The sequence below is a fragment of the Neophocaena asiaeorientalis genome, unplaced genomic scaffold (assembly GCF_003031525.2).
Source record: "Neophocaena asiaeorientalis asiaeorientalis breed wild unplaced genomic scaffold, Neophocaena_asiaeorientalis_V1.1 scaffold77, whole genome shotgun sequence".
Classification (NCBI taxonomy): domain Eukaryota; kingdom Metazoa; phylum Chordata; class Mammalia; order Artiodactyla; family Phocoenidae; genus Neophocaena; species Neophocaena asiaeorientalis.
In genome coordinates, this window is record NW_020174645.1 from 5,744,005 (window position 1) to 5,771,347 (window position 27,343).

A 27,343-nucleotide genomic window follows, 5' to 3' on the forward strand; every position below is an offset into this window, starting at 1 on the left:
AAAAAAAAAAAAAAAAAAAAAAGAAATACCTCAAAAGATTAAACATAGTTATTGTAAGACCCAATAATTCCACTCCTAGGTACACACTCAAAAGAAACAAAAACATATGTTTTTTATACACCAATGTTCACAGAGCAGCATTATTCATAATAATCAAAAAGTGGAACCAACCCAAATATCCATCAACTGATGAATGGATAAATAAAATGTGGTCTATCCATACGATGAAACATTATTCAGCAATAAAAAGGAAAGATATGGGACTTCCTTGGTGGCTCAGTGGTTGAGAATCTGCCTGCCAATTCAGGGGACATGGGTTGGAGCCCTGGTCTGGGAAGATCCCACATGCTGCGGAGCACCTAAGCCTGTGCACCACAATTAGAGCATGAGCCCATGCTCTAGAGCCCGCGAGCCACAACTACTGAGCCAGTGTGCCACAACTACTGAAGCTTGCGTGCCTAGAGCCTGTACTCCGCAGCAAGAGAAGCCACTGCAATGAGAAGCCCACGCACCACAACAGAGTAGCCCCAGCTCGTTGCAACTAGAGAAAGCCCGTGTGAAGCAACAAAGACCCAATGAAGCCAAAAATAAATAAATTTATTTAAAAAAAAAAAAAAAGGTATGATACATTTGATAATAGCTGAAACTTGAAAACATTATGGTAAGTGAAAGAAGCACAAAGGCCACATATTGTATGACTCCATTGATATGAAATGCCCAGAAGAGATAAATCCACAGAGACAGTAAGTAGACTAGTGGTTACCAGCGGCTAGAGGGAGGGGGGAAGAAGGAATTAATGATCCGTGATGGATATGGGGTATATTTTCAGGGTGAAGAAAATGTTCTAGAATTAGATAGTGGTGTTGGTAACACACTTTGTGAATATACTAAAAGCCACCTAACTGTACACTTTAAAAGGGTAAATTTTATGTGTGAATTATATCAAAAAAAAAAAAGATCTATACGTGCTGATGTGAAACAATCTCCAAGATACATTGTTATGTGGAAAAAAACACTTTGTCTAGAATGTGATTGCATTTATATGTACCAAAATGAATACATACACACACAACACCCACACCCACACATATATGCGCCCACACCCCTGCTTGTATATAATAGGAAAGCTCTAGAAGAAAACATAGGAAATTGTCAACAGTAGTCACTTTGGGGGAGATAATTATGAAGGGAAATGGTAAAGAAAAATTTTCATGTTTTACTCAGCATATGTTCTAATTTATTAAACTAAGAATAAATTATATATTTCTATTTTATATATATATATATATATACATATACATGTGTGAACAACACATGTGTGAACAACACATGAAATTATATATATACATATACATGTGTGAACAACACATGAAATTTAGAAAAGATGAATAAGACATGGTCTTTGACTTTAAGGGTCCTCAAAGTCCAAGAGGGGCAGTCGAATGTGTGATTTAAATAAATTATACCGTGACCAGTGTTATAGTTGAGCCAAAGTGTTTTGAAGGCATAAATGAAGATGTGATTCCTGAGGCCTGAAGAACTGCGAGAAGTGATGTCGTGGATGAGACAATGTCCAAGCTGGGTTTTCTGGGTCCAGGCACCACTTTAATGGAACAGCTTCACTGAGGAGCTGACTACTTAATCCAGTGTATCCAGCACTAGCCGGTGAGTATAAAGATTAAATTCTGTAAAATTTACTTTAGAAAACTACATACCTGCCATAAAGAATAGATGCTAGAAATGGCTGTTAAAACCTTCCTTAGATAAGGAATCTGAAAAAATAAAACACAAAAGTTCTGAAGACCACCCAAACAGAAAATTCCAATGTGAAAATTAAACTTTCACAAGAATATCAGTAAAATTTATCTTCCATGAGGACCACCAGAGAAGGTCACTTACAAATTCACAAACATCAAAAGAGGCCAGGGAAACTTCCATTTGTTTCCAATGAAATTTATGTCAGTTTTGAGTTTGCACTTTCTCTGGCCTAACGCCAAGTTCTTTAAGTTGGGCATGAAGCCAGTGAGAGTGAATGTTTTCAGCATCCATCTGTTCAATAACAAGTATCAGTGCAAAATGTTTAGGAGATGCTGTGCAAAATCTTTAAAATATACTGCAGTCTAGGGCACTGAGTCTTACTTACCATTCTGAAGCCAAGAAGCTTTTGCAAGAGTCCATTCCAAAGCTGCAGGTCATAGATTTTGTATTCTAAACAAAGCTCAGTCACCAACCTTACAGCCTGAAGCAGACAAAAAAAAAAATTCATACTGTTTCAAGACACCAGTAAATCAAACCACCTTTGGAAAAGGTAGGGCAGCTAAAGACAAAACATGCTTATAGTCTAAGTGTGTCTATTGCCTAATTTCAGTGAAGGCCCTCATCTCTCTAGGGAAAGAAAAAAAAAATATTCTTTTTCTTTCTTGCCGTTATGGACTCACAGCATCTCAGACTCCCCTTCCTCCCCGCTTTGTTTCATCTGTCCTAGAACAGTTTGCCTGTTGGCCTCATACCCTTCCCGCCCTGGGCTCCAACTGCCTCAGAGACTACATTCCCACCAGTAACTAGAAGGAAGAGAAACAATACTCCTTACACAGGGAAGTCTGTCTAGATGAGGACAGGCAGGACTTGGGGAGGGATTATAAAAGTGTTCCCTCGGGTAGGTGGGATGGCTTCAGGCCTTAGGCTTTCAGGGAGAGAGGTAAGGGGACTTCCAAGTTGCCTTGTCACCTGCCAGGATAGGAAAGTCAGGAAGCCCTCAGAGCAGTAGACCTGTTCAGGAACCAAGAGTTCTCTGGTTCTGTCTTTCAGAACTCTGAGTGGTGGCAGGCAGCTGCGTGAACAAAAGAGCATCTGAGAAGATGGAGGCCCCACTGCCGGATGACTCTGTGTACATACCATGGATTCGTGGCTGTGGTTTTTCCATAGACCTTTAATCATTCCTTCTTTAGGACTGTTGCAAAATAATTCATAGGTGATGGGGATATTCAGAGCCTCAAATGATGCCAGAAAAGTTATACATTTCAAATAAGATCTGGAAAATAGAGGCATGTATGGGAATCATCCTCACTGACCATATTTACATTTAAAATAATTTCCCTTGGAAATATCGGACAGTTTGTTGTTAAATGTCTATTTTAAGCTTCTAAATATAGTCATGGAATATTAGAAAGAAATCAATTTGAGGGGCTTCCCTGGTGGCGCAGTGGTTAAGAATCTGCCTGCCAATCCAGGGCACACAGGTTTGAGCCCTGATCTGGGAAGATTCCACATGCCACGGAGCAACAAAGCCTATGTGCCACAACTACTGAGCCTGTGAGCCATAACTACTGAAGTCCACGCACCTAGAGCCCATGCTCCACAATAAGAGAAGCCACTGCAATGAGAAGCCTGCACACTGCAACGAAGAGTAGCCTTCGCTCGCTGCAACTAGAGAAAGCCCGTGCACAGCAACAAAGACCCAATGCAGCCAAAAATAAATAAATAAAATAAATTTTTATATATATATAAAAAGAAATCAATCTGAGCAAGATGAAGAAAACACTCAGTTTCTAAATGTCTCAAAGACTCGAGGGAAACAAGATGTTCTTAAAGGCCTGTTTCCCCTTTGCCAGAACGTCAAGGACACCCGAGGCAACAGAACCACGTTGACATGGCCCCTCTAACGCGCTCTTCTGAACTATGGGGCTTAAAAGTTATGCTTCCAAAGAATCTGTTTTCTATTAATACGATTTTTAAACTTCCACTTACTTCACTTCTTCAATGGGTTTTTTGAAGAGAGATTCTACAGTTTCCTTGTCAGCCAAATAGAGGAGACACTGCAGGGCTCGCGTTCTGTGGGCGAAAGTGAGCTGGTGCACACCTAACGTCTGTAAGACCAAAAGAGGTTTGTAGAGCTGTGCCGCGTGTTGTAGTTGGATAACTGAGTTTCCATCTAGGTAACATGAGCCACATCAGTTTTTAAAACATTAAAGTCTATGTCTGCCCTTAGGGAGTCAGTGGTTCTTAAAGTGTGTTCCATGGACCCCTGCATGGGGGTTGGAGGGTTTCTTACACTCTTTGAGAAGGAAAATAGTTAGAACCACTTTTGTAATAATACTATAATGGTATACCTGCCTTTTACACTGTGTTAATATTTGCACTGATGGTGCAAAAGCACTGGTGGGCGAACGGTAGGAACACCCAACTGCTGTGGCAGCCACCACATTCTTCACGTTTGCAGTATTGCAAACAAGACACGTCCACTTAAGAAGGTTCTTGAAGCAATAAGGATTACTTTTATTAAACCTCAACTCCTGAATATAGTACTATGAGTTCACACTTGAATACGTGTTACTATTAATTAATCAAAACATATTCATTAATGTTCTACATGACTAAACAGGAAGTACTCGTAAAGCACACCGCGAGGCAATGGGTTTTTTCAGGGAAAAGCCCTTGTATGACTGAGCTGTGAGCTGAACCAGGCACTTTTCATGCAACACCATTTTTACTTGAAAGAATGACTATCAGATAAACTAATATGCAAGAAGGGATTTTTCCCCCCTTGCAGTCAAAGACATACAATCAGCATCTCAGCCTTTTCCCCATTCTTCCTTCTATCTACACCTTTACTCTCCCTCTGCTCCAACTGCCTCAGAGAACATTTCTATATGTAAAAGCCTGAAGGCCAGAGATCGAGTTGCCTTTAGGGATAAGGGAAAGTTATCCCTAGAGTTTAGTGGGGAAGGGGTGTGACAGCTCAGGCAGGGACTGGAGACCAGGGTGAAGACTTCTCTCAGGCTGGCTCGTTGGGGCCTCTGGTATTAGGGATGCAGCTGGACCAGGGCATTAAAACAGTGACTGTGGATAACCCATGGGAATTGTCAACAGCTGCACCACTCAGTTTGCCAAGCAGGATGTTTCAGAAGCCAGCACTAAACGGAGCTCAGCAGATACTACAATCCTCATTTGTAGAGTAAGACGTACTTTGAGTAAGTACAGAAGTGAGCATTATCTTAATCACTTGTAAATGGTAAATATGCGGGAAAAAATGTTAAGCTTAGATGTAAAGATGAGCTTTGACTAAGTTCGTAGAGCTTACAGTTGTAGCTGATGTTGCAAAAATGAACAGCATTCTTGAACTATAATCAACCGGACGAGACAGAAGGAGATACAGGACTCTGAAAAAAAATTGTTAATTACATTTAGACTTTAACTTAGTGAGAGATTAGCAAAACAAGAGACCTGTTTTACTCTCCATAGAAAAAGTCATTAGACTTCCCAAATACAGCCCTGAAGGGCTATCTCCTTTAAAGGTGCTTAATTTTTTCTTGAGTTCCTTCACAGCTAAAGAAGATAATAAAGACAATAAATGTCAAGCGTCAGTCCTCTCTGAAATGGCTAGTCAACCTCCCAAAACGTATATTCTTTCTAGTTAAGGAATTAATACAAATCATACTAACCATAGCTGCAAAGTACATTGAACACTACACATGGAAACTTCAGGTTTAGTTCACAGGACCTTGTTAGTGGCACGTTTTAACCTCTGGACTCAGGGCTGACTGGCCCCCTCCAGAGAAGGGCAAGACAATCAGGTGTACTGGAAGGGGAGCGGGGTGGAGATTCCAGTGGGAAAAGGCAGGAAGTTATGAAATTGGCATGAAGTACCCTTTGGGATCTCCTTCTTGGGGTTCTCTCTCTCTCTCTATCTCTCTCTCTCTCTCTCTCCCTCTCTCTCTCTCTCTGAACTGTTTCCCTCTAAGCCTGTCCAGGTGGCTGGTTCAGTCAGATGCTCCAGGAGCTACCTCTTGCTTAGACAAAGGTGTCTCTGCCCTTAAAGGACTAAGCAAGGACAAAGGGGTGACCAGAGGAAAGAAGGGCATGAAGAGGATACTAGGCCAGTTCTCCCAAAACCAGGAAAAATTCTTTTCCAGTGTTTATCTTTCCACATCCTCTCTCACCATCAGATCTCCAGGGCCAATGTAGGGTGTAGGGCTTCATGAGTGAGCTGAGCTACTTGGGTCCAGACCAGAATGGCAAAAAGCTGGGATACATGCTACCACTCCCTTTCCCATGCCTATGCCAAGCATCATTAATAGATTACCACATTTTCTGATTTGAGCACAGATATAGTCTTCTCAAGAGAGCAAGCCATGACTAGTCAGACTTAGCACAGTACGCAATACCAATGTGCCTTTCTAAGTCTCAGTCTTAGGTTAGAAGGGAAAAAGAAATCTTGGTGGCCTATATCTGAACCAGCCTAGCTCCCCAGGGAGAGAGAATACACAGGGGTCTGGGGCAGAGTCCTAGCTACAGAAGAGTTTTCCTTTGCTCAATGTACATTCTCTGCTAAAGGTGTTCTAGTAGGAACTCACTGAGGGTTCAGAAACTCTGGATCTTGGTTGTTTTTTATTTATTCCACTGGAGATACTTAAAACACTCACAGCCATATATCAATGAACTGATTCTTCAGAGGTTCTGATCCAAGTTGTACCAAGAAAGTCCAATGTCTAACACATTCATTGGTAAGATTCCTACTAGGCGACAGGATGTAGACAAACATAAATACAGGAAGAATACCTTCGTAGTGCTTCATCTTCCTGAAGTTCAAATAATTCTGATGGTGTCTTTGAAAAAGTGAAAGAAAAAAAGTTAAAAATTGAAGAAAGTTGGTTGACTGTATAAGCTTATGAAAGTCTATTAGATGAAAAAACCCAATATACAAAATTATATTTAGAGGAGGAGGTGTAGCTCAGTGGTAGAGTGTACGCTGAGCATACATGAGGCCCTGGATTCAACTCCCAGCACCTCCATGTTTGATGACAGCAAAAAAAAAAAAAATTTATAAAAAAATTTTTATTTACAGACAGGGAATTACAGTGTAATTCATTACTTTATGAGAAGATTCTTGCCTTAAAAAATGGGATTACTCACATTCATTCAGTCAACAAATATGTACTGAGCACTTAACATGCACCAGGCATTTGCCTGAGTGAATAAAACAAATATTCCTGTCCTCCTGGAGCTTACATTCATTGGGTAATTTTTAAAAAGAAAGGACTCCATGAATTTTATGCCTTAATCCAGTATATATTTATGGGAACTTACAAAGAAATGTATTAGGTGCTATATGTATAAACACAGTTCCTGGTCTCAAGGGGCTTTCAGTTTAGTGCTCCAGGTTTATGCATAAGTTAAAACATGTGGGTTTGAGTCAAACACAGATTCTACGTGGCCTGGATATGCTTCTAAGTCCTCTGTTTCCACTGATACACAGTCCTTGCTCTTGGTAAATACTCAAAAAATATTTGTTAAAGTGAACGCCAAGTAATATAAAAACCACTAGTTGAAAATCTAATGTCATGTTAGTTATACTATTTGTTTAAAAATGGATTTTTTTCCCCAAGGATATCTGCCTAGGTGGATAGAGGAATTATAGAATCTCCCTCATTAAATTCTGCCTGAAAACTCAGAAGAAACAATTCCGAAGATTCTGCATTTGGATCACCGAATCCCATCATAAATTTAGATGTTAATATTATTTCTAAAAAACTGATGCTATGTGTTCTCATATCTGAAGAGAACACATCCCCTGTAGAGTACGGCTGCTAAGAATCCATAACCTGAATCTAATCATGAGAAACATCAGTAAACCCAGAACGAGACATTTTATAAACCAAATGGCCTGCACCCTTCAAAAATGTCCAGGTCCCGTCACAGATAAAACAGATTCAGGTAAGAATCATCAGTAGAGTCTAAATCAAGGCACATGTGTGGTGCAGGGGGGAATCTGAAGAACAGAATATTTCACTGTCTCAGAACATCTCCCCTAATAATTATAAAAGGAAACGTAGTAATTATGTGGTACAGAAATGGACAACAGCATAACCAAATTAGCTAAATTAACATCCCTATTAGGGCAAAGAGACATCGTGTGCCCCCAGATGTCAGACCCTGGGCAAGACACACAATCACTCAGGTAATACTCTATCCAAAATGCGTAACTCCAATCTTATCATGAGGACACAGACAAGCCCAAGTTGAGGGGCAAAATAACGGGCCTAAACTGTTCAAAAATGTCAGTGTCATGAAAGACAGAAAAGTTATGGAGCTGTTCTAGAGTAAAAGAGATTAGAGACATGACAAATAAATGCAACACATAATCCTGGATTAGATTCTGGTCCCAGAGGAGAAAACTGCTGTAAGGAACATTATTGGCACGACTGGTTAAACTGTAACATGGACCATAAATTCAGGTATACATAATATATATATGTATTTTACCAATATTGTATCAAAACTAAATTATCTGATTTTGATAATTATACTGTGGTTAAGAGAAAATCCTTTCCTTCGAACTACAAACTTAATTCTTAAGGGGTAAAGGGGCATGACACATGTAATTTACCCTCAAATGGTTCAGAAAAATGTTATGTGTAAATATATTATAGGGAGAGTGATGAAGCAGATGTGGCAAAATGTTAAAAACTGATAGATCTGGGCGAAGGGTATACAGGGAATTCTTTTATACTATTCTTGCAACTTTTCTGTACCTTTAAAATTATTTCAAAATAAAAAAATAAAATAATCACATGAATCTGAGTCTAAGAATAGGCCACTTCTTTTATACAAGAATTCATCTGAAATTAATTTAATTCATCAATTAAAAGGTAGAATGTATCAACTATACTTCAATAAAAAAAACATTGCCAAGTTAAAAAAAAAAAAGGTAGAATAGCAGCAAAACAACATTTAAAGGAAAAGAAAATGTAAACAACCCCACTGAAACTCATCGTACAACAGAAGGCATTAAAATGCTCGAATGCTCCTTCTAACATTCCGTGCTAATTAGAAGTCGTATCATTGCAAGACAAATAATTAGCCTTTGAGAAGAAGCCATCAGCTCATACTCAACAACAGACATGCTCAGAACAAGCACTTACTTCACCAGGTTTCGCAGACGGGCATAGCCATTTTTCCAACAACATGTCCCAGACTTTCTCCAAATTAATTTCATTGACTTCAGCTATTTCTTTGGCAGCCGCATGAATATCTAAGATATTAAAGGCAAAGAATTAAAGAAAGAAAACCTCAGGTTTTCAATGCAAGATACCTGGGAATCAAAAGGATAGGTCTCCTTGGACACAAAGATAAAAAGGGTTTTGCCCTCACCAGGATAATCTTTGCCAGATGAATTCTGAATTCTTTGATTTATGCTGGGATGTTCGTACAGACTGACAATGAGATGTGCTGGTTTTCCGATCATTCTTAAATACTCTGCAGTGTTCAGCTTGTGGGCTATGAGCACAGCTTCCGTGCCTGATCGCCGGTACTGAATATGAAGCTTCTTCAACAGAGCTTCAGCTTTTTCACGTGTTTCATCCTTTTAAAAAAATTCCAAGCAAAAAGAAACTCTTGTTTTCTAAATCGCAAGTGAGCCTAAGAATCCAGCTTTATCAGTCAAGGTCCCTCTCTGCCTTAGTTACACCTTTAAGTGTCTACACCAAGCCTCATCTTCTTTTTCCAGTTTAGGCATCCAACCCTTGAAAACACCTATCACCGGGGCAGGATGAGAAGGGATGCTAGGGGAGCACAATTTAAATTAAAAAGAGGGCTTCCCTGGCGGCACAGTGGTTCAGAGTTCGCCTGCCTATGCAGGGGACGTGGGTTCGTGCCCTGGTCCGGGAAGATCCCACATGCCAATGTACCCCAATGTTCATAGCTGCACTACTTACAGTAGCCAAGATATGCAAGCAACTTAAGTGTCCATCGACAGATGAATGATACGATATATACATATACATAAAGGAATATTACTCAGTTATGAGAAAGAATGAAATTTTGCCATTTGCAACAACATGGATAGACCTGTAGGGTATGTATTATGCTTAGTGAAATAAGTCAGACAGAGAAAGACAAACACTGTATGTTACCACTTACATGTGGAATCTAAAAAATAAAACAAACGGATGCATATAACAAAACAGACTCACAGATAGAGAAGAAACTAGTGGTTACCAGTGGGGAGAGGGAAGGAGAGAGGGGCAATATAGGGGTAGGGGAATAAGTACAAACTACTATGTATAAAATAAACAAGCTGCAAGGATATATTTTACAGCACACGGAGTATAGCCAATATTTTATAATAACTATAAATGAAGTATAATCTATAAAAATTTTGAATCACTATGTTGTATACCTGGAACTAATATAATATTGTAAATCACCTACCCTTTCATTAAAAAAAAAAAAAAGAGGAGCCTTCAATCTTACAGTTCAGACACACCTGAGATGGGATATTCTGAAGCCACCTCTCAGCTAAATACAGGCAGAATTTCAAACTGGACATCTTGAAGGAACCTAGAGAGATAAAAGACTTATAAGCAAATCGTAGTCCTTTCAAGACAACGTATTTCAGTCAAATTAGCCAGTTTTTAAAAACAATGACAGGAAGCATACTCATAGTAAAAAACAATTTAAACAGGCCAGAGGATACAAAGTAGGAAGTGCAAGTCCACAGAGGCCTTCAGTTTCTATTCCTATCCCCTAGATCCTTACATTCCTCCAGAAGTTTTCTGTGTATGTGTGTTTGTGTATGCACGCACATGTGCTCAAGCACATTAAAATGGGATAAGATCATACATGTAGTACAGTTTGCTGTTCTCACTTAATATATATCTTGCATATATTTCCAAATCAACTACATAGAATTCCATTCTATGAATACACTATATATATATTTTTTTTAATTATTATTTTTTATTTTTTTTTTATTGCGGTACGTGGGCCTCTCACTGCCGTGGCCTCTCCCACTGTGGAGCACAGGCTCCGGACATGCAGGCTCAGCGGCCATGGCTCACGGGCCCAGCCGCTCCATGGCATATGGGATCTTCCTGGACCGGGGCACGAACCCGTGTCCCCTGCATCGGCAGGCGGACTCTCAACCACTGTGCCACCAGGGAAGCCCCCGAATACACTATTTTTTTAACCAGTTCCTGACAAATGAGCATTAAAAAAAAAATCAGTTATTTTCTTTTTTTTTGCGGTACGCAGGCCTCTCACTGTTGTGGCCTCTGCCGTTGCGGAGCACAGGCTCCGGACGCGCAGGCTCAGCGGCCATGGCTCTCGGGCGCAGCAGCTCTGCGGCATGTGGGATCTTCCCGGACCGGGGCACGAACCCACGTCCCCTGCATCAGCAGGCGGACTCTCAACCACTGTGCCACCAGGGAAGCCCAGTTATTTTCAACTTTTGTTACAACCAAAAACATGGCAATAAGTGCCTGTGTTTGTGTATTTTTTTGATCATGCAACAATGTCTAAGGATTCATTACTGAAAGTATGTATGATTGGATATGAGGAAGTATTAATCTATATTCAAGCTGAGCAATGCCTATGTCTCTGCGCCCTGGGCAAGCAGCATGGTGTCTTGCTTGGTTCCTCTTTAATGTACAGCAGTGCCGCAAGTGAGGAGAGGGGGCACATACATTTCTAAGCTATCATACTGTTTCTCCTTAAAGATGAGAAAGGAGTACATTTTTTTACAAGTTCCAAAAACAACACAGCTGACCATTTTAAGCCCAATTAAAGGAAGAATCCATACCTTCTGGGACATCCTGGGCTAGACTGATGGCAATGGCTACAGCCCACTCCGGGTTAACGATAGATAACAAGTAGGATTCGATGGTTTGAGTGATCTTAGTTATCTCCTTGTTAATCAGTGTCGAGGATTTAGCTTGTGTTAACTGCAGGAGCTTAGGCTTCAGTTTTTTTTCAAAAACGTGTTTGGCTGTAGACACGTACAGAGTGTCCAAAGAGAACTTCAGAGACAGGAAAAATTAACGCTGACTTACGTGCTCACCTTTAAATGCTGAAAACAGCATAAAATCTTTCTACACAGGGTCTGAATGAATTACAGAATAAAGATACGACTTTTATGAGTTTTAACCCATTACCTTCATTAACTTAGAAATTAAGAGCAATGTTGGGAAGGATTCTTCACTGAGTTCCGTAGCTAGAAAGGAAACAAAGATAGTATGATTTACCTAAGAAAAGGGTTTTGGCTATTCGGTACAATTCATAAGAAGTTAATGAACATACAGAGAATTTTCCAGAAGCTCTGTGCTGTGCCGAAGAATATTAGGTGAAAAGGCAGTCTAGTTTGGGCAGCTGATGGCAAAGTTATTACATGCTCCAACATATACTGATATTCTAGGTCCACTGGAGGAGAAATTCTTCTGTATGACTTCAAATGTTTCAGAAGACTCAATGCCTACATTAAATTAAAAAAGTATTTTCCTGTGAGGTTAAACCCATCATTAAGCGTTTTAAAATCATCTAATTCTATACTATCATAGGGTTCCATTCCTGGGACAGTCTCATATTCATAAAGATGATCAAAACCTTTCGTAGTATTACCTTCAAAACTATTATGCTATTCTTCTAAACCATAACTTTTGTGATCATTAAAGAAATTATACTAGGAGAAACCCTGTTGTTGGTGGGATGTTTTATAAACCAGAGTTTGGAAGTTCTCTACTCTCTTCAAATAGTTTTAGATATACCTCAAAAATACTTGATTTCACTTTAAACACATAGGCAGTAGATCTAAAATTAATCCTCTATATTCTCTCTTAAGTTTACATCTTATATTCTGGGGGCCTGTACAACTTTTTTTTTTTTTTTGGCCGTGCCACACGACTTGCATGTGGGCAATCTTAATTCCCTGATCAGGGATTGAACCCAGGCCCTCGGCAATGAAAGAGACACATCCTAACCACTGGACCGCCAGGGAAGTCCCTAGGGCTTATATAACTTTTTGAATCAACCCATTTTCTTTTAATTTTTAAAATCTAATTAAAAAATATATGTAAGCTCCTATGACCATATTTGTAAAACACTAGGAAGTTACTGAGTACTAAAATAGAATTTAGTCCAGGACCTACCTACTAATATAGAAAGCTAAATTTGACTCCGGGTCTTACATGCTTTGATTTTTTTTTTTTTTTTTTTCCAGATGACAAATATTTTTGCCTTAATTCTTCTAAATCAGTCTTTTCGTGACTTTGTACTCTTGGCCAGATTTAAATTGCCTCAGTAGAGCAAAAACTGGATTAAGATAAAACATGGAGAGCACAAAAACTCTTTCTACTTCTGTATCCCTTTTAAAGAAAAGGAAATAGAGTAAAAACTACAGTTTAAAGGGAGCTCAGAGGACAGTCCAGAAAGACACTAGATAACAGTAATTTTTTTAAATGGTCCAAATAAAAACATAATTTTAAAGTCTATAATATATTTGTTATACCTGATTAATATTAATGTTAGTTATCTTTTCATCAGCTCTTTCTATGACTTTCAGGACGACTTCAATCATCTCATAGTCATAGGGATCCAACTGTATAAAAACAAAGATATGTCAAAACTGGAGAAGACGTTGCCAGGCTGGTTGATGGTTTTATGCAGTTATGTTCACCAGCAGAGATTACAAATATAACAGCTCAGTGCACTATAATATTAAGTTAGATTATTCTTTAAAAAATGAACTAACAAAAAAAAAAAAATGAACTAACATTTTTCTCAGCTCTATAATTAACTATTAGAATAAACATACATCTTTAGAATGTCTCAAAAGCTGTTTTTTAAGAAACCTGTATGAGGCAATGTCATTTCAATACAGAGAAATGTTCTTAAGGTACTAAAAACCTAGAAAGATAAACATATTAAAATTTTATAAGACTTTAAAATTTATTTTTGGCTGTGTTGGGTCTTCGTTGCTATGCACGGGCTTTCTCTAGTTGTGGCGAGCAGGGGCTACTCTTCGTTGCGGTGCGGGGGCTTCTCATCGTGGTGGTTTCGCTTGTTGCAGAGCATGGGCTCTAGGCGCGCAGGCTTCAGTAGTTGTGGCACGTGGGCTCAGAAGTTGTGGCTCGTGGGCTCTAGAGCACAGACTCAGTAGTTGTGGTGCACGGGCTTAGTTGCTCTGCGGCATGTGGGATCTTCCCAGACCAGGGCTCGAACCCATGTCACCAGCATTGGCAGGCAGATTCTTAACCACTGCGCCACCAGGGAAGTCCGAATAATTTTATAAGGTTTTTAAATTAAAATTCTTTCTTCCATTTATGATGGGAAAATTAGAACAGGAGAAATTTGACCTTTTCTTGGAAATGACATAACTAAAAGTGTGGGCCTCCAAGCAAAACCTTTTCAAAGGATTTCATTCCAGCTATAACCATATATTAAGATACAAGAAATAGCTGGGTGGCATCTATATATGTTTATAAAAAGAAAGGAAATATTCTCTTTGTTCTGTTTCTGCCCACACACCATTACTTTTAAAAAAAAATTTTAAATGCCAACTAAATTCACGTGAATAATAACATGGAACAAAGTGGAAAGATGATCTCTTTAGTACCTAGAAATTTTGAGCACGTCTATATAATTTTTGGCTGAATTACAAGCGAAACATAAAACTGAAGTATTATAATTTTAGTCTTATAATTTTATTTCCCCTTCTATCCACCTTCACTCCCCCATCAAACTACCCCTTGACCTAAAAGTTCCAATTCTCAGAAGATCTCCTAAAAAATAATCAAAGAGGGCAAATGTGTGTATGAAGATATTCATTTTAACAACTTATAATAATGAAATTTACAAAAAATTTAAATGTCCCTTCAAAAAGGCCTGGTTAAATACAGGATGTTTCATCCACACAGTGGAATAATAAATATGTATCTGTCAAAAATGAGAGAGACATCTATGCATTGACATGTAACGACAATATGTTAAATGAAAAAAGAGAGTGACAGGATAGTATATTTAGTCTAAGATATTTACCAAATTATTAACATTTTAATCTGTGGGAGTGGGGTTGTAGGGAAATTTCACTTTTTGATTTATACCTTTCTCTCTAGTTTGATCTTTTTCAAAGAATGTGTGCTATTTTTAAAAATCTGGGGAAAAGGGCTATTTTTATTTTGAAGGAAAAAAAGACAGGAAACGTGCTGTATTAAAGTATAATAAAAATACAGAAATTTAAAGTTTTTTGAAAATTAATAGTTTACAAAAAATATAGGACTTACATTTTCAATTTGTTACTATAGATATCTGATTAATTAACGGTAGGAGGGATGCTTGAAACGACCCAATGCATTCATTTCACCATTCATCTACCTTATGCAGTATTCCACTAAGACTGATGACCAAATCTTTTGTGCTTGTCAGTAAAGGAACCATTTCGATGGCTTTGGCCAGGAGTTTGGAACGCTGCTCCTTTGTGGATTCCGTGCTTGTGTCTCCCTGGCTCTGGCTGGCATTAGTGTTGTGGAGGAGTGTTTCAATGAACAGCTGAAGAGCTGCATCCGAGTCCAACTGAAATGTGCTGAAATAAATATTCAATTACACATGAATGTCCCAAAATGCATGCATTTCTACAGTTTCTCACAGAAAACTTAGGTATGAGCTCCCACCACTGAAATCTAACCCTTCCATTGTCAAGTGTCATAACCAGACCATCTACTTGTTTTCAAAGTTAATTCTTGCTTTTAAAAATATCAGATAAAAAAAAAAATCAGATATTCTTGGTGGGCATATAAACTGGCACAATCTTGGAGGGAAATTTGTAATAAAGTTGAAAATATATATTTATGTCCTTTAATAGAGAAATTCCACTTTCATACACTTCACAAAAGTAGCAAAGATACACATATAGGATGTCCTGTAACAACTGCTTGTAATATTTAAAAATTGGAAACAAATACTCATCAATAGGAGGCTGGTTAAATAACTTATTCAAAGGAATACCATAGGATTCAACAGATATGAGGAAGAGCTATATGTCCTAATCTGAGAAGACATTATTTTGTTAAGTGAAGGATACATGCTATAAGATAATGTACAATTCTATTTTTCATAAACTTTTAAAAATGCATGTTAGTAAATGCATAAGGGAAAAAAAAAAAGAACAATATAGGCCAAACTCTTAACAGTGGTTATCCCTGATGGATGGAATTATGTGGGACTTTGATTTTAATATGTTCCACCTGAATTGGAAAAAGTAGTACATTTAAAAATTAAGAGTCAGGTTAGTATAGACAAATCGACAACTGAAATGCCTTCTAAGCCCTATTAATAAGATAGGGATAGTTTAATCTGTTATACAGAATAACTGAAATCTCAAGAAGAGCTTTACATACAATAATTTTAAAGTCATTCCCTGAAATTGTAAAGGTCACCTAAATTTATTCAGTGGGACTGCCTGAGGCAAGAAGGTCACTATCACACAAGTAAAAATCTGCAATGCCATATGTAAGCACAACGATTGTGAAATGAGCCTGACATAATTATAGCTATTTCAATTTCAGAAAAGGGGTCACGCCATAAAACAACAGACAAAAATCTACCAGGAGTTCAAATTAATAAAGAAGACGGAGTGTGCGTGCCTCATTCTGGATGTGTAGCGCTCCAAACTGAAGAATGGCATGGTTTTGTTATATCAGAGTGCAGGTAGGTCACAGCTAGTTAGAGCTATGAGCAGCCTATGGTCCCTGACTTGCAGGTTCAGGATGGTGACAGCCAGGGACATGACTCCCCACCATCCACAAGGACAAAGAACTAGATCCCTGTCTGGTGAGGAAATGCACTAAGCGGCCTCATTATCAAGAACTGAGATTCCACCCATCTGTCACAAACTGGATAAGGATTACAGCACCCTTGGTATTTTAGGAGCAGTACTTATTATCTGACCTTGAGCAGGGCACCTAATATGGGTTTGTTTTCTCATACATAAATTGGTTATAATATACAATAAAAAGTAAACGTGATGATGTGTGGGAAACCACTTTGAAACTAATAATGGGCCAGCAAATTTAATATCTAAATTTATCAGATAAAAACAACTGAGATATAAATTATAAATCATTTGATCCTCCTCATCACAGTAAGCTGTATCTATAAATAACATTTGATCTGTTTTTTAAAGTTATTAAAAAAAAATTCTCCCTAAATCATACTTCTCACCAATTTTTAATTTAAGATCAACTTGCTCCTAACTTGACCTGATTTAGAAGTTTACTTGCTCAGAATATTCCCAAACTTCCCTTATCATGTGAATCGTCTGGAGCTTCTATTAAGACCAGATTCCTGGGCCTCAGCCCAGACCTGCCGAGTCAGAACCAATAGAGGGACCCAGGAATCTGTATTTTTAATCAACTGCCCCACGTGATGCTTATCATGAGGCAAGTTGAGGAAACACCAGAGTGAATTAAAAAGGTGATATCAGAAGAAAATTTAATCTGGTTCGGACTTATTCAGTTCGAGGTTGAGCAAAAGAAAACATCAGACATGGGCCACATGTAATAATCACTGTTATCACTGTGTTCTCACATTAGCATTACCGGTTTGTTAAGCTAACAGCAAAAATACCAATGAAATTTAAAGAATTACCTGCAATATTCCAGAATGAGGCTTGTATCCATAGCTATATTCTCCACAAGAGCTTTAATGAGGTCTTTCTTGGTGAGAAAATGTTGCCTAAAAACTGGCTGGAAAGAAATCTAGAAATAAAAAGAGCAAAACAAAAACCCTGCTAAACTGAAATGTATCAGACAAAGGGCACTGTTGTGACCTGCCCTTTTACTATCGATTTTTTTAGAGAAACATTTTTCTATAGCTTCTTCAACTTTTATTTTTATCATACTACCCAACTCGACCATCACTCTGAAATTTCAGGTATATTTGGCTAGAGGTCCAAAATCTCTCTTAGTCACACTAACCCCTGGCTCTTCAGTAAAGTTTGGTAGTTAGCAACAAACAGTCCCATTACTGCATAGGAATGAGGCGTCAAAACATATACCATTTCTACAATGGTTACATTCCTGTTATGTCAACTATTTGCAAATAAAATAAAATGTTACATTCATAGTAAAGAAAACAGGATTTTGTTGGTTTGTTTTTGCAAAGTGAAAAATAAGGGCCACTTACTTCTCCCTGGTAGGAGTTGCTGAAGCTTAGTACAATGTATATACATTTTAATATTCTCTTTAAACAAACAGCACATAAAAAAGTATGAGGCTAAAGGGTAGGCCTGGAATATCTTAAATGTTAATTAATACTAGATACATTCCTATAATGAGAAGGCTAAGCAGATGAAATGTCAAGCCTCTTCTAATTTCTTTAAAAATATAGCAAAAAGAAAATGAGGCAAAAGGTCCTTATTTCTTTGAAAGCACCAATGTGTGTAATAACTAACTAAAACTTACAAGTCAGTTTATATATAACCTCTCCAAAAGTAAAGGATAATGAGTTCTTTGTTTTAAATTTTCCAACTGGAAATAGATGAAACTTCATGGCACTTGAAGAATACTCACACCAAGTTTACTAAGACGAATGCCCCACCGGGAATCAGTACTGAGTTCACAGAACTTAAGCTCCATTTCTATTTCTTGATAGAGACTGGCCAGCTGAGAGCCCACCAGAGATATTGCCTAAAAAATTAAAATAGAATTAAAATTGAATTGCAAATAGAAAATGTTCTAATACCTTTTATGCGAAACCCAACAATAAAACCCATAATCTTCCTTTATGATAACAGCTGGAATGTTACATGTTGCTTCATATACCGTCATTACTTGTATTAATGTAATACTTAGGTAATTCGGCTTTTAGTGTGATGCCATAAATTTAGTCTGGATTTCTTTCATAAGAAAAGGTCAAATTTGAGCTATCCTGCACATAAAATGCCCACAAAGGGCAAATTTTGAAACAAACAATATCAAAGACAAGTTTTGCATCTGTTAAACTTGTCCTACAAAGAAGAACTGGCTCATGGGTCTAAGATTTCCGGTACACTAGAGTAAGCATAAGCAGTGAGGTTCTCTGGCTGAATACAGATTTAAGAAATAAAAAATGTAATCCTCTGGGTTGAGCAACGCTTAGGACCTGCATATACATTCCCAGGTGTGTTGTCAGTTAAGGAAAAGCTGGTAGAAACCATGTGTGTTAGCTTGACGTTTCTTTTGCTAAATCTTTAAGGTCTGGTGGCAAAGCCAATTTTACTTCTTCCCCTAAATCTTCAATATTTCAAGAACTGAAGGTGTGCTTCCTTAGGTCATACCAATATTTTGTCGTAATTCTGCCATGCTTTATCTATGAGCTTCCATATATTTTCAAAGACTTCTTTTTGTGGTAAGAGAGTGCAGTACCCCAATGCCAAGTTGAGGTCCACCAGGCGACAATTAAATACCTGTGGGAAGAAAGCATCCAGAGAAGCAAATTCCTCACAGTCAAAACAGAATTCAGTCTCTAAAGGCTGATTTGTCATTAAATTTAGTTTTAGGCCCTACGAAAGAACAAGCATTTCATGAAAAGTTATTTATAGTAAAATAGTTCCAACTTGTTTGCTTAGTTTTAATGTCTTTTATCACTATTATAAATTTAAGGAAAGAAACTCTAACAAGTTCTGTATGACACAGAACCCTTACCTTCTTTGTATTACTTCTTTTCAAGTCCCCAACATCCCCTCCCCCTCCTCACTCTTATCCTCAATGAAAAATCAGAAGCAGGAGAGAGGGGAGGGGGAGGGGGAGAGAGAGAGAGAGAGAGAGAGAGAGAGAGAGAAGAGCTTACCACAAACTAATACTCACTTTGTACAAAAGTGTTGCGGCGTTTCCCCTGATAAACATAATGGCTTTCTCTTTCAATTCCATAACAACATGCTTGGATTTAACTAATGTGGCCTCTCCACACAACTTTTAGAAAAGAAGAAAAGAATTCTCAGGTCCACGTCTATGCATAGTTTTGAAAACTTTTCTTAAATATTAAGGAACATTGAAAATTCAGCATTATATGCAAAAAGTATTGTCATTTAATCTATAATGACAGAAAGCTGGGGCTTGCAGGGGAATTGACTGAGAAAGGGCAAAAAGGAACCTTATAAAATACCCTGTACCTTGATTATGGTGTTGGTGACAAGGTGAATACATTGGTTGATATACTTAAAATACGTGCATTTTAATTTTGAAAGCTATACTTCAATAAAGCTGATTTTTAAAAATATTGGCATTTAGTAAATATGAAGAGAGTAGTAGAAATGAATACAAGACCAGCTTCATCAGCAAGTTATCAACAGATAGTTTGTCTTCTAGAATCTTTTTAATGACGCCGCCGGGTAATAATTATAATTTGGGCCACAGTAAAACAAATAGCAGATCGATAGCAGATTGAACCAATGTGGTCACTGGGCTTGGAGTAAGAGGACTTAACACTGCAACCAAAAGCCTCAGATTATTTACTTTAACTCCCTGAATCTGAGTTTCTTCGTTTGCAAAGTGGAGTCTCTCAGGTTTGTCGTAAAGATTAGGTATGAAAATGTGTGCAAGGGCTTCCCTGGTGGCGCAGTGGTTAAGAATCCGCCTGCCAATGCAGGGGACACGGGTTCGAGCCCTGGTCCGGAAAGATCCCACATGCCACGGAGCAACTAAGCCCGTGCGCCACAACTACTGAGCCTGCGCTCTAGAGCTCGCATGCCACAACTACTGAGCCCGCGTGCCACAACTACTGAAGACCACACACCCAGAGCCTATGTTCCACAACAAGAGAAGCCACCACAATGAGAAGCCCACGCACCGCAACAAAGAGTAGCCCCCCCTCACCACAACTAGAGAAAGCCCACACATAGCAACGAAGACCCAGCGCAGCCAAAATTAAGAAATACAGTAAAATAAAATAAAATAAAAAAATAATTAAAAAAAAAAATGTGTGCAAGCACCTTGAACTATACCTGACTTTGTAGATGTTCAACAGACGTTTCCTAAATCTGAGAAATTATCAATTTCCTTACTACAAAGCCAAATAGGAAAATGTGGGTTCCAAATTCCTTTGTTTGGCAGTGCTTTTTTTTTTTTTGCGGTACGCGGGCCTCTCACTGTTGTGGCCTCTTCCGTTGTGGAGCACAGGCTCCGGACGCGCAGGCTCAGGGGCCATGGCTCACAGGCCCAACCGCTCCGCGGCATGTGGGATCTTCCCAGACCGGGGCATGAACCCATGTCCCCTGCATCGGCAGGCGGACTCTCAACCACTGTGCCACCAGGGAAGCCCTGGCAGTGCTTTTGTACCTGTATTTGCGCAAAGTGAAAGTAGTTGTTCTCAAAACTGTACCTTGTCACTCAAACTGGCATTCATGAAGTTTGACACAGAGTGCTGAAGACAGGTACCAAATGAACCAACTACAAATTTTAGGGCCAGCTCCCATTGGCTAGATTCCTGAAGGTTCTGAAGCAAGGCAGAGATGGAATTGATAATAGGTAACATAAGGCTGTCTCCTGTGAAATGATAAAAGTATTTTACTCGAGTACAAGTATTTTAATATTTAGAGTTTTTTTAAACAAAGAAATACCATATTTGGAAATTGTTTTCAGGGATGGTCTACTTCTTCAATGCAGGTAATGGTCATAGAGTTTATCCTCAAAGTTAGTAAATAAAAGAGTTAACATGAGGCTTGATCTAAACCAGAAAATAGCTAGGTACATGGATACTGAGGTACTTTGATTGTAACTTGCCTATTTTGAGATGCTTAAATCATTAGCTGAAGAAAACCATTTCTCTACTTGGAAGACCAAATTTATGAACAGATTCATAAAAGTTAACACTATAAGCCAAATGACCCATTTTCCTGACAGTTTGGAAGAGTAACAATGTAACAGTAATAATTAAGAAACTATATTAAGGACATTACATCAGATTCATATTCAGGGTTTCAAGAACTTTCTATGTTGGCCTATTTACAAAATTGAAATTCAATGGTTATACGTTTCTGATGTCAAATACCTTCACTGATGGAGCAGTATGGTAAACTTGTAGAATCGAAGGGATATCTCTTGCTTTCTACAAAAGAGAATAAATTCAATAACAATAAGTAAAATAACTCTCTTTTAGAGCACATAGTCCCGGAGATACTTTAATATTGTGCTCGTATCAAATAATGTTCTAAAGCAACCTGTTACTTAAAAAAAAACAAAACCTTTTCAGGTCTGGATGTACAGATAAGTGTACATCCAGACCAAGATGCAGAACACTACTAGCATCCAGAAACCGTCCTCTTGCCCACTTCCAGTCTACCCTCCAAGGGTAAACACTACCTCGACTTCCAATAGCATGGCCTCCTTATAGCCCGTCCTTGTACTTTACATAAATGAAATCATACAATACATATTCTTTTGTTCCTCACTTCATTTGTTCAGCATTATGCCTACAAGATTCATCCACGTTACTATGTGTAAGTTTCAGTTCCAAACCTCTACCATTTAAACTTGCATGAAGCAGAAGTACACAGAAAAAAGATGACACAAATGAGATTTACCAGCCAGAGGCACAAGTGATGAAATCAATTCATAGATGACAGGGAGCACCATCTGTGACTCGAGAACTATCCCATCTTCACTGAAGAAGTCACAGTAAGACCACTCCTCATATGGATCTTTATGAGTTCCAAAGGAAGTCTAAATATCAAGTCATACAGAAAAGACACAGATAAGGACACTCCAGGACACAGATTCCTTCTTTACCAAGCAGAATCCAGAATCAGATCTATCAGAGCCAAACACAATGTTGATGGTCAAATACAACCATGTAGTCTGTTTCTTCTGGTCTATGGCTTAAAATAATGCCGCTTTAAGTTAAATTGTTACTCAGGGAATTCCCCGGTGGTCCACTGGTTAGGATTTGGCACTTTCACTGCGGGGGCCAGGTTTGATCCCTGGTAGGGGAAGATCCTGCAAGCCACATGGCCAAAAAAAAAAAAAAAAAAAAAAACACCAAACTGTTACTCTGGACAATGTCCAGAGATGCCTTGTTTGAAGCCCAATGTTTCAAAAGATAGTCCAATTAAAGCCAATAAATATTACTAGAAAAGAGAAGTGGTCTCATGCCCTTAAGTAGTTCTCTGGTCTAGAGTAAGAAAATATGAGAGGTAGATTCAGTATTTTTATAAACTGCAAGTGATTTAAAAGTGGTGTGTAATGGATTGGATAGGGGTTTTGTTTAAGGAAAAGAAATTCAAAGCAATTTACTTTCATGAGAATTCCGCAGTCATCCATTTGGCACTGTCTGGAAAGCTCTACTGCCATTAAAGTATATTTACAGAGTTCTAAGGCATCTAGCAAAAAATCTGAAAGAAAATGGAGAAAAAAATCATTAAACTAGTATTTCATGTGTTTAGAACAACATAAACAACCTTTGAATAATTACCATTCAAAATTCTAAGGTAGGCCACAAAGCAGAGAGAAAGGTTTCCACATAGCTTTGACTACCCTAAATAATATAGGTCAACATTTTTCTTAAGCTTGACTAGAAAGTAAGATCAGATATGGGGAGGCAAGGAATTTCACAATCTTCTGAAAGTGAATATTGTCAACAGTCAGAAATGACATTGTTAATTCTGGAAATACTTTAAAATAGTAACCCTCATAGAGATTCAATTATAAGTGTCCCCTTTGTGAAAGAGGGATAATGATTGTTTCTCTCTCTACCTCAGTGTCCAACTGTAAGGAGACAGCATTAGACAAGTACGAAATGAAGCAGAGAATATAAAACCACATAGATTATAAATCTTGTCACCTGGACTGCAGATGGTGGCAGCCTGGCATGCTAGATCATGTATCTCAGAAGGAAGATTTAGTCCCTCAGGGATTGCCATTGGAAAGCCATTAGCCAACATCTGACAAAGCTTCTGACACGTCAGGAACAGCAATTTCCCAGTGTTGGTGTTGCAGTGATACTTAAACAAGTCTCTTTGGAAGAAAGAAGTGTCAGAAGTTAGAGCACTCGTATGGAAAGCAGATGTATTTGCCTTTCTTGGATTAATATATAACCACTGGGGCTTCCCTGGTGGCGCAGTGGTTGAGAGTCTGCCTGTCGATGCAGGGGACACGGATCTGTGATTTACAATGTCTTTAAATGTTTTCAGTGTGCTTCATTTTTCAACTTGCTTGGGATACCACTAACTGTTGCACTGCAAGGTGACCTAAACTCAATGGTTTGGTTACCTAACTACACACGGTTAGTCACACTTCTTCTACGCCACCACTTTCTTTCTTTTAAATAAATTTATTTTATTTATTTAGTTTTGGCTGTGTTGGGTCTTCGTTGCTGCGAAAGTCCCTACGCCACCACTTTCTGACCCAGGCATCCAAAACAGGCTCTCAGGGTGAGAAACCAAGAATCACGTCTGTGGAAGTGAAAGGGTCACCATCCCTACCCTCGTCACCAAAGAAGTAAATGAAGGGCTTCCCTGGTGGCACAGTGGTTGAGAGTAAAAATTACAAAAAAAAGAAGTAAATGAAACCAGTGCTCCTTTCTGATGAGCTGCGTGATTTGGGGACCCGGAACTCACCTGCATTTTCTCAGCGCCCCTTCCACATTCCCGTCGTTCAAGGCCCTCAAGATCATCTTGGCCTCCAGCTCTTGCCGGGACACCTGCAGGGCCAGCACCTGTCGGTGCAGCTTGGACTCGGCGCTCAGTCTCTCCTCCTCAGCAGCCGCAGGCTCTGCTGGCCTCCAGGGTTTGTGTTTAGCCTGTGCAACTTGCTGAGCTTTAATGTGCTGTTCCCGGAGCTCTGCTACCAGGGAACTATTGCTGTAATCTTCAAATGAAAGAAAGACCTCAGAGTTCTCCTGTAGCAAGGCAAGCAAGACAAAGCTCCACGTCTGTCCAGTTCATCTGCGGTTGAAAACCATTGGTGTGTCTCGAACCTCTATTTTACCTCTCTCTCTCTCCCTTGCAAATTAAGAATTTAAGACTCTATATTTCAAAAGTAACTTATTATATAAAGGTTGGAAAAGGGGAAAATATCACTTAACCCAGGGCTTTCTCAACTTTGGCACTGCTGACGTCTTTGGGTTTGGTAATTCTGTTGTGGTAATTCTGCCCTAACCCTAACCCTAACCCTAACCCTAACCCTGAACAGAAGGAGGGAGGGATTAAGTATTAGGTTTGTGCGATTCTACCCTGGTAGCTTGAAGAAGCCAGTTTTGCTCTTTTCTGTAATAACTTCTGGTTAGCTGCTAACACCAGACCTAGAATTAGTTTTTCCAACCCAATAAAAGGATCCTGCTGAAGCCCAGGGAAGGACACCAAGAGGTGGTGGGAGTGAGTGAGACCTTCTTCTTTGACGCCACACTTCAGACCAGAGTTTCCCAATCTGCCAGATGATTCTGTGCCGCAGGGGCTGCCTTTGCACAGGAGGATGTTTAGCAGCATCCCTGGCCTCTCCCACTAGACCTGGCACAAGGATTGTTCCATAAATGGTAGCACCATAACTAAACATGACTTTGCTAAGATCTAAACCATTGCTTTAAAGTACCTGTAATTTTCAAATTTAAGAAGACCACGGAGAAGTTAACTTATGCTGACGCCTGGGTGCTTCACACGAAGACATCTATTGTTTAACACAGAAGATCACAAACTTTTGGGTTGTAGCACCTCTTTACACTCTTAAAAATTATAGAGGACCCCAAAAAACTTTTTAAGGAGATATCTATCAATATTTACCATATCAGAAATTAAACAGAAAAGTTTAAAATACAAGAGCATATAAAAGTGCACATACCATCAGCCTTTAGAGCGATGATATTACCACATCATGAAGCCTCTGAAAACCCAGTATACTCTCATGCGAGAATATGGATGGAAAGAACAATTTCTTATTTTTGCTATAAATAGAGTTTTAATCTCATGGACTCCCTGAAAGGGTCTCAAGAGACCCTTGGGAGTCCATGGGCCATACTTTGAGAAACAGCAGTACAATAAACTGTGATAAATTATTTCTTCTTTACACACTTTGAGATAATACAGTTGCGAGTTAAATCTGCCGGTGTGTTAATTTCAAGTTTTCACAAAGAGATCCTCACATCTACCCAATATCCTATTTGATGAAACTTATCAGTTAGCCCTGACAGCCCTTCTATTTATAAAATCTTTTCATGTTAGGAAGGCCCTAGAGCCAAAATAAAATAATTAATTTCAAATTTCAAATCTGAAGACAGTTAATCAGTTCAAAGTTAACAGAAATTAATTTTCAAGAAAAAGTGAACTGCCTAGAATGAAACTATATAGAAAAAAAAAATTAAGACATTATGAAGTAGACAGTAATCTTTCGGGCCAGTTTCTATAGACAATTTGCTGTCTTTTGCAATATTTTGAGACACTGTGGTGCCTCGGTTTCCTCATCTGTAAAGGAGAATTATAACAGTACCCTCCCTGGGGATCTACGGTGACAAATAACACATGCAAAGCCCCATGTCTAGTACATGGTAAGTACTGAGTAAATGACAGCTACTGTCAGCCATCATTCCGGGCCACCAGAGTTAAATAAATAATCTATAAAGATACCGTAAACCAAAATGGTTTTTTAAAAAGGCATAAACTAGAACACAATTAAAAAACAGAGAACAGTTCCTTAAAAAGTTAAACATAGAATTACCATATGACTCAGCAATTCTTCTCCTGGGTATATACCCAAAGGAATTGAAAGCAGGAAGTTAACAGATATTTGTACATCCATGTTCAATGCAGCATTATTCACAGTAGCCCCAAAGTGGAAACAACCCAAGTGTCCATCAAGAGATAAATAAACAAAAATGTGGTAGAGCCAAACAGTGGAATATTATTCAGCCAGAGACAGGAAGGAAGTTCTATACATCCTACAACATGGATGAACATTATACTAAGTAAAAAAAGCTAGACACAAAAGGACAAATGTTTTATGATTCCACTTTATATGAAATTTATGAAATAGGAAAATTCATAGAGATAAAAAGTAGATTAGAGGTTACGAGTGGCTGCGGGGAGAGAAGAATGGGGAGTTATTGCTTAACAGGTGCAGGTTCTGCCTGAAGGGATGAAAAGTAGATACTAGTGATGGTGATGGTTGTACTGCACTGTGAATGGAGTCAATACCACTGAATTATAAATACAAAAATGGTTAAAATGGCAAATTTTACATTGTATGTACTTTACCACGACTTAAACAATCAATAATGCAATACACCCAAAACCATTGAATTATACACTTCAAATAGATGAAATGTATGGTATGTGAATTATATTACATTAAAGCTGCTTTAAAAAAGAGAGACAGAAAGAGGAAAAACCAGTATATCTGAAGCCTCTGAAGGCTAGTGCAGAAGGTTTTAAGAAGGAGGAACTGATCTATGTCAAATGCACTGATGAGTCAAGTAATAATGTTCAACATGGCTTAACATCTTTACCTGTAAGCTAGCAACAGTTTTAAATTGTTTCAAGGTTTCTTCCCATTCATCCTTCTTCTGCAGATTGTCTGTAATTAAATTTTTAAAAGTTATAGCATACATCCAAATT

At 38.5% G+C, this 27,343-nt stretch overlaps 1 protein-coding gene across 1 annotated transcript in view; it reads right to left on the minus strand.

Moving 5' to 3' along the window:
- KNTC1 (kinetochore associated 1) overlaps positions 1–27,343 on the minus strand; it is a 69,182-nt gene that overhangs the window by 7,523 nt on the left and 34,316 nt on the right. The window contains exons 33-57 of the mRNA XM_024758564.1: positions 27,235–27,302; positions 24,359–24,639; positions 23,584–23,756; positions 23,037–23,134; positions 22,328–22,466; positions 21,796–21,852; positions 21,127–21,290; positions 19,614–19,718; positions 19,085–19,213; positions 18,339–18,455; positions 17,416–17,525; positions 15,145–15,352; positions 13,280–13,369; positions 12,076–12,247; positions 11,931–11,989; positions 11,579–11,795; positions 10,265–10,338; positions 9,151–9,361; positions 8,922–9,031; positions 6,559–6,605; positions 5,081–5,159; positions 3,748–3,866; positions 2,896–3,031; positions 2,144–2,239; positions 1,716–1,772 (exon numbers count right to left, since the gene is read on the minus strand). Coding sequence (XP_024614332.1) covers positions 1,716–1,772; positions 2,144–2,239; positions 2,896–3,031; positions 3,748–3,866; positions 5,081–5,159; positions 6,559–6,605; positions 8,922–9,031; positions 9,151–9,361; positions 10,265–10,338; positions 11,579–11,795; positions 11,931–11,989; positions 12,076–12,247; positions 13,280–13,369; positions 15,145–15,352; positions 17,416–17,525; positions 18,339–18,455; positions 19,085–19,213; positions 19,614–19,718; positions 21,127–21,290; positions 21,796–21,852; positions 22,328–22,466; positions 23,037–23,134; positions 23,584–23,756; positions 24,359–24,639; positions 27,235–27,302 — 3,116 coding nt within the window. The remainder of the gene's footprint in view (positions 1–1,715; positions 1,773–2,143; positions 2,240–2,895; positions 3,032–3,747; positions 3,867–5,080; positions 5,160–6,558; positions 6,606–8,921; positions 9,032–9,150; positions 9,362–10,264; positions 10,339–11,578; positions 11,796–11,930; positions 11,990–12,075; positions 12,248–13,279; positions 13,370–15,144; positions 15,353–17,415; positions 17,526–18,338; positions 18,456–19,084; positions 19,214–19,613; positions 19,719–21,126; positions 21,291–21,795; positions 21,853–22,327; positions 22,467–23,036; positions 23,135–23,583; positions 23,757–24,358; positions 24,640–27,234; positions 27,303–27,343) is intronic.